This window comes from Diachasmimorpha longicaudata, chromosome 12 (genome assembly GCF_034640455.1).
Source record: "Diachasmimorpha longicaudata isolate KC_UGA_2023 chromosome 12, iyDiaLong2, whole genome shotgun sequence".
Lineage (NCBI taxonomy): Eukaryota > Metazoa > Arthropoda > Insecta > Hymenoptera > Braconidae > Diachasmimorpha > Diachasmimorpha longicaudata.
The window spans coordinates 2,080,973-2,087,603 of record NC_087236.1 but is presented as its reverse complement, the minus strand read 5'-3'; the positions used below and the strand labels follow the sequence as shown (position 1 = coordinate 2,087,603).

At 38.7% G+C, this 6,631-nt stretch overlaps 1 protein-coding gene across 1 annotated transcript; it reads right to left on the bottom strand.

Annotated features, from left to right (window-relative positions):
• Positions 1-2,633: 2,633 nt before the first annotated feature.
• Positions 2,634-4,130, bottom strand: LOC135167781 (uncharacterized). Its single transcript, XM_064131304.1, has 2 exons — positions 3,215-4,130; positions 2,634-3,133 (listed from the first exon to the last, which is right to left on the bottom strand). The coding sequence occupies exons 1-2, from the start codon at positions 3,990-3,992 to the stop codon at positions 2,901-2,903; spliced, it is 1,011 nt and encodes a 336-aa protein (XP_063987374.1). The 5' UTR covers positions 3,993-4,130; the 3' UTR covers positions 2,634-2,900.
• Between the last annotated feature and the right edge of the window lie 2,501 nt (positions 4,131-6,631).

Sequence of the window (6,631 nt, the reverse complement as noted above, 5' to 3'; positions counted from 1 at the left end):
GGGGGCCTAAATTTTATACTTATCGCGTAAAAAAACCGGACGGTAGTATTGCGGAAGTTAGCAAAATAAAAGGGGTTAGACTGAATTATGAATCGCGTAAACAAATTCATTACGACTCGATTCGCGCGCTCGTTGTCGATAAAGCAGATCCCTACCAGATCGACTATCATGGTATTCGTCGGACAGTGTATCATGACGTCATCACGAAACCTGAGAGTAAGATTGTACGTGCGACAGGCCCAAAACGGCGGCTTGATGGTTTCGCGACACTGCCCTATGGTTTCAAAAAACCGCGATTGAACCGCTGCTAGTTGGCGCACTGTTTTTTAAAAATTAAGTATTTTATGCATTTAGATTGATTGTTGTAGTTTTGTATAATATTGTTATGCACGAAAAACGTTTGTAGGCCTGCATTATTTAATAATTAATTCAACAATTTAATGAGTAGGGGCTATTCCTCCACTCGCTTAATATTTTATTGTAGCCTCGAATAGTTATTATCATTGGATAGGGAATCGTTTGTTGATAATTAATATCCAACTTCCATATTTTTAAGTTTATTTGTTCATTAGATATTAATTTTTTAAAAAATGGGCCCTACAGTGTTTACATTTGCGCAGAGCCTCCTGGTGTCAGGAGGCGGCCCTACGGTTTTACCGACACTGTGGAATTCTGGGAATGTACGTTTGTGGGAGGGGTTACCGACTGTCAGGGGGGCGCCACCGTCAACTTTGACGGGGCGGGTTTTCAGCCGTTCGTATTTCGAATTGAAATACAAAGTTTCAAAACCCCGCGGCCCGCGTAAATGAAAATTAGCGTAAGAAAAATGTATGTTATCTATGAAAAATAAATAAATAAATAAATAAAAACTAGATAAAAAAAAGATTCCCTTTGAGTTTATTCCCCACCCAATTCCTATTTAATAATAATTTAAAATTAAAAGGAGGAAATGTTTAAAAAGAAGGACAACAAATGGTTATTGAAAATATTTTTATTAAAAAAAAAAACTTAAAACTAAAATACAATTTTTTTAAAAATAATAATCTTAAATGTAACATAAGTTCTTAATATGTAAACTTAAAAGTAAGGGAAGGGATCATGCAAACAGAAAACAATTATTTAAAAAAAATTTATTTATTTAAAAAAACTTAAAACTAAGCTACAATTTATTTTAAACTTAAAACTAAAGGGAAGTATAATTTTATTACATAATTTTATTAAAAAATAAAAACTTGAATCTAAAATAGAAATTTTTTTTTTGTTTAAATGTTAAAATTTTTTTTTTTTTGGTTTTGTTTTATAATTTAAAACTAAGGGAAATAAATAAATAAACACACAAGAAAATATTCATTTTTTAAATTTAATTTTATTCAAAAAACTTAAAATTAAAAATACATTTTTTTTTAAATTTAAAATTAAATGGGAAGGGGGGGGGGCAGTGGCCTCAGTCCCACTGCTCCAGGTCCCAATTCTCCTCTGTCAGGTCTGGCTGAGTGGGCTCCTCCCCGAAGAGGATCCTTAGCGTCCAGGCATCCTCGACATCGTAGAGGGCGAGCACCTGCTCGCCCTCGGCCTCGAACTGGCGCCCCTCGCGCCTCAGAGCGCGGATCCAGTGGGCTCTCGGGGTGTCTGGGCCGACACCTCCCTCCCAGCGAGCTCCGGCCTGCAACAAAAAAAAGAAAAAATACATTAATATGAAATAATTATAGGAAATTAAGGAGGGGAAGGGGTGTATTGTAGGAGAGGACTGATGGGAATGGCAGGAAGGGGTTAAAGGGAATAAAGGGGGTTGAAGAGAGAGAGAGAGAGAGAGAGAGAGAGAGACAACTTACCAGGTAGGCCTCGTCCTCGGCATCCGCGAGCCATTTCGCGGCCCTGGCGTGCAGATCTTTGATGGCGAAAATATTTTCGCCATCCAGGGCTTCACCCTCGGTGTCCTCCCACCGAAACCACTCATTGGACGCCCTGAGATAGGCTCGCTCCCTCCGGATGGCTCGCATCTGTAAAATAAAAAAAAAAAAAGCACAATGAATTAAAAATTAAAAAAAAAAGACAAACAGAATGAATTTAAAAAACAAAAAACAAACGAAAAACGAAAAAAAAAATCTAAAAACTAAAACAGCAAAAATTAAAATGAAAAAAATACGCGGATTTAAAATTTTAAAACCGCGAAACGTATATCCCCCAACGAGAATATATATTGAAAAATATAAAAAAAAACCCCACAAAAAAAAACACGAAACTTATACCCCGCACCAAGAGGATATTAAAAAATATTAAAAAATTACACGAAAAACTGAAAATTAAAAACCGCGAAACACCTATCAAAAGCCGCGAAACATGCAAAAAATGAATAAATAAATAAATAAATAAAAAAAAACACTTACCCTCAATGCGTATTCCTCTTGACACGCTCCTTGACAAGTTACTGTCACCATTTTTTAAATTTTGTTTATAAAAAAACACACAAAAACACTAAAAACAGAGGTACACTATGGTCCTCGGGATGTCGATGGTGAAAGAGGGCGAGTAGTGGAACCTCACGGTTTATATAACTTTTGCCCCACTATTCGCCCTCAACCCTCTAAACCGTAAGTTAGAGGGAGATGGGGGTAAGGATTTATGTAGGAAAGACGAGGAAAAAGTCAAAATTGTTCTCTAAACCCTCTAAACAACGAGAAGGAAAGAGACAATAAACGAAAGACTACAGGACGCCGACGAAGAAGAAGCGAGAGAGAAATTTCTCCTAGCTTCTACGTGAAAAAAAAGGGCTGGGGACAGGAGAGGGAATATTGGGTCTTGCCTAGCAATAAAAAAAGTCAAGACTCACAGGTAATGCAATAAAATGTATGACTTTTATTTCAGGTATTCAAAAAAATACAGACATGTTTAATGAATTTTTAACCTGAACGATTACTGGGTGATAACGGGGTGAAATCAAGACTCTGGATGGCCAATCCTTCATCATCATCATCCCCGCTTTGATCCAATTGCATCGCAATTTGATCAAGCTCTTTTTGGCGCTGCGTTGGAGCCCATCGCCCTTCGTAATCGTCCTCGCGATTCCTTTGTTCTAGATTCGCGCCCAACGCGACTAGAACGGCCTCGATTTCCTCGATAGATTTTCGCGGTTCTGAAACAAAAAAAACAATACAAGATTAGCCTAAATCAATCTAATCTCAAAATTCATATGTTTGATTGATTGAATATTTACTTTTCGGGGTTGAGGTCGCGAAATTCAATGATCCATGCTGAGCATCTTCACCCTCGCGTTCCAGGACTAAATTGATCACTGATGGAGTGCTGGGAATGATCTCGATCGATGAATCCAATTCCATCATGGGCTCAGGGATGATATCCTTCGATGTGTTGTCCTTGGATCGATTTTTTTCTGATTCGCGAGCTCTAAATTGTCTTTGTTTTTCCTTAGCTAGTTCGCGACGTTTTTCGCGAGCGATAAAGTCGGCCTTCTTTTTTTCCGCGAGTTTTAAACGTTTTTCGCGAGCCTGTATTTTTTTCAGATCCTTTTTCTTATCAATGCAGTTCACTTGATTGAATAAATCAAGATCTTTTTCTAACATATTAATCCATAACTTTTTTTCTTCTGTACTCACTTGCATAATTTCACTTGTTTTTTTATTATTGACTTTCAGGATTTTAGAGCCACTTTGAGTGCTACCGGGTGATTTATGGCCCAATCGTCTGGTTGAGTTTTTCTTCTTCTTTTCAACCTTTTGAAGGTCAAAGTCAATATTTATGACAGGGCCTGTCTTGGAAATCTCATGTCTTTGAAGTTTCACTTTTTTCACTATTTTTTCAATTGATCTTTTCTCATCACTGTTATATTGCACTACACGATCACTAATTATCTTAATTCCGTTTTGATTGGCCTTGTTTCCACCATATTTAGATTTTTTAGGTTTAAAAGTTCCAGGCTGATAACCTGATTGATAACTGGATTTTGGAGATGAGTTCATTTGACTTGATGTCATTTTGACGTAAAAAACGTAAATGCAGTAAAATGATCTCACTGGGGTCCTTGATGCATCCCTAGTTTAGAGGAGGGGCTAAGTTTTCCACACTTTTTTGAAGATTTGCCCTTGGTGGGGGGTCCTTTGCATACCTGATGGGGGCGGATGCTCGAGTTTTCCTTTTTTTCGCCCCCCCCCCCCACTTGTTTTGCATTTGTTGGCTATTGAAAGGAAAGGTCAATGATTGGCCCATTTCCTTTCTTGTAGACCAATGTCTCCTCCCCCGCAGGGAGATAATATTCTTCCTCACACGCCCTAAAAAAGTAGTACCAATAGAGTTTTTCCCCCACTCCTGCTTTGCATAATCTTGTGTGTTCTATGCAGTCGAAAAAACCATTTGACTTCGACATTTTATCTAATAATACATCACTATTATGCACAATTGCTTTAGTAACCACAGCCAAAGTTTTTGCATTTTTCGCATATTTCCTTTCATTTAATAAATTCGCGATTGCAATGCTTCTCAGTGATGGAGGATTATATCTCATTTGAAAATTCGATTCGATTTCTTTATTAGATTCTGCAGGTTCTTCATTGTAACATACTTTAAAAGTCGTACACATGTCTATGCTCTCATCTTGAGAGTGTAATTTATCCCTGCGATATCTGATATGGATTTTATTCCATGTCTCACCGAGGAATTTATATTTACATACGCAAGAAGGATCAACAAGGAAATCTTCCACTTCACATTCCAATCCTGACCCTATCGCGATTTTCCGCGCTTTTGCTGGAATGCACATGTCATCACTGTCTAGGTAATCATCATCGGTATATTTATCAACACATACGCGTACTCTTTTCTGGCGAAATTGAGGCTTTTGTCGTTCCTCATACGATTCGTGACCCGCGAGATATTTTTTAAGGGACTCTAAATCGTAACTTTCAAAGTTTTTAGACATTTTTACTATTGCAATGCCTTTTAACGAATGACAACAAACGCGTCACTCGATTTAACAAAAAAATCGGCATAGGAAGGTTCCATGGTAAGAGTGGGGGTACCGCGCAACATACAAAAACCGCGAAAGTGGGGCGCATGTGTGACGCCGCCGCCGCAGAACTCCCTGCGGGGGGGGGGGATAATGTGTGACGGTTATAGGTCTGTCATGCGTGTAGTGGGGGATTCTGCCCCCCTCCACTCTCATACGTAGCGCTATAAAACGCGGGTGCTCGCGGTGGATTTGATTCAGTCGTCCTGATTTCATCCATTCATTTTTTCAACATGGAGAGCAACAAACAAAAGGGATTCAGTGATGCTGAACAGCATGTGGTCTTGTCTCAAGTTATATCTTTGAATAGATCAGAGACAAAACAAATTCGTGTCGGCTTAAAAGTTACGTGTTTCGGTCAATTCGTCCCGGTTGTGCAATTTATGGGCGTACGCCCGAAACGCGCCATATTGTCAATGACACGAGAAGAATGGACCCTTTTTTTCAACGATTTGGATGCTGTAACCGATTACTTTGACCCTGAGAAGTTCCACCCAAAGATCAACCACAATCTACCTGCAAAGGAATTTGGGGCCATAAACGTGAAATTCCACCGCAGTTTTGAAAATCCCTGCGTGACCTTTGTTCGCAATGATGATGCAAATCAGACTCCCATAATGATGATGGGACAGAGCATCATTACATTGAAAAACAAGGCTGCATGGATTAATCAGTGGCTGGATTTCTTGGAGACATTGCCTCTCAAGGAATATAAGGAATCGCTTGTACAATCAATTAAAGGAATTGCTATGAATTATATGGATTATAATAGAATGCCTGCCACGGAGGATCTTCATCATCGCATACGCGTAAATTTCGAGGAAATTTATCTCTTGGCTCGCGATGATCTTCGACGTACAATACCCCACGAAAATCTTGGTTATTTGTATCAATTATTTGGAGAATTATTCCATAATTGTTACAATTATTTGGATAAATTCGCGGGAGGGGCTTACAGAATGCCCTCATATTGAAAAACCATACACATATGATTTTATGTAACTCATTTGTAAAATGGAACCTACGATTTTATGAAATATAAAAAAAAAGATGAAATTTAAACCCTATGTTTAATTATTTATTACAAAAACCCTCAACATCTTTTCAGGTATAAAAAAGACGGAAGGCAAAAAACATTTTTTATCTTTAAATAAAAAAAAAACCTTTTAAAAGGAAACAACATGCACTAAAAGAGAGAGAAAAACATAGTCAAAAAAAAGGAGACATCGTTGAGAATTTTTCCAACGGTCTTCCATAGAAAGGGAAAATTTATTGCCCTAAAAAACCTGTAAAAAAAAAAGCATTCATATACTGCGCCATTAATGCCAGGGCATTGCGCAATCCTCCATCTAAAAAAAAAATAATGGGCCAGTTTCCCTTAACACGTGAACGACATTCCATTGCATAACAATGGAATGCTTTCAGGCGTTTTGGGACCTGCCCGCATTCCTTGCCACCCACCCACCACCCACTTCCTGTCGAACAAAGACATTCTTTTGGGGACCCTCACCCCAGGGGGCCCTAGAGCGGCGACGTCCTCCTCAAAGGACAATGGGGAAAACGTGTTCGGACACGTCTTGAAAAAGGGGGGAAGGGGGGCGATTCCTGGAA

What these genes read in the sequence shown, in the direction of transcription:
- LOC135167781 (XM_064131304.1), bottom strand. Translation starts at nt 3,992, where the DNA reads ATGACATCAAGTCAAATGAACTCATCTCCAAAATCCAGTTATCAATCA. An exon ending in CGCGACCTCAACCCCGAAAA is followed by an intron (nt 3,134 to 3,214) that starts GTAAATATTCAA and finishes TTTTTGTTTCAG; the next exon opens with AACCGCGAAAATCTATCGAG.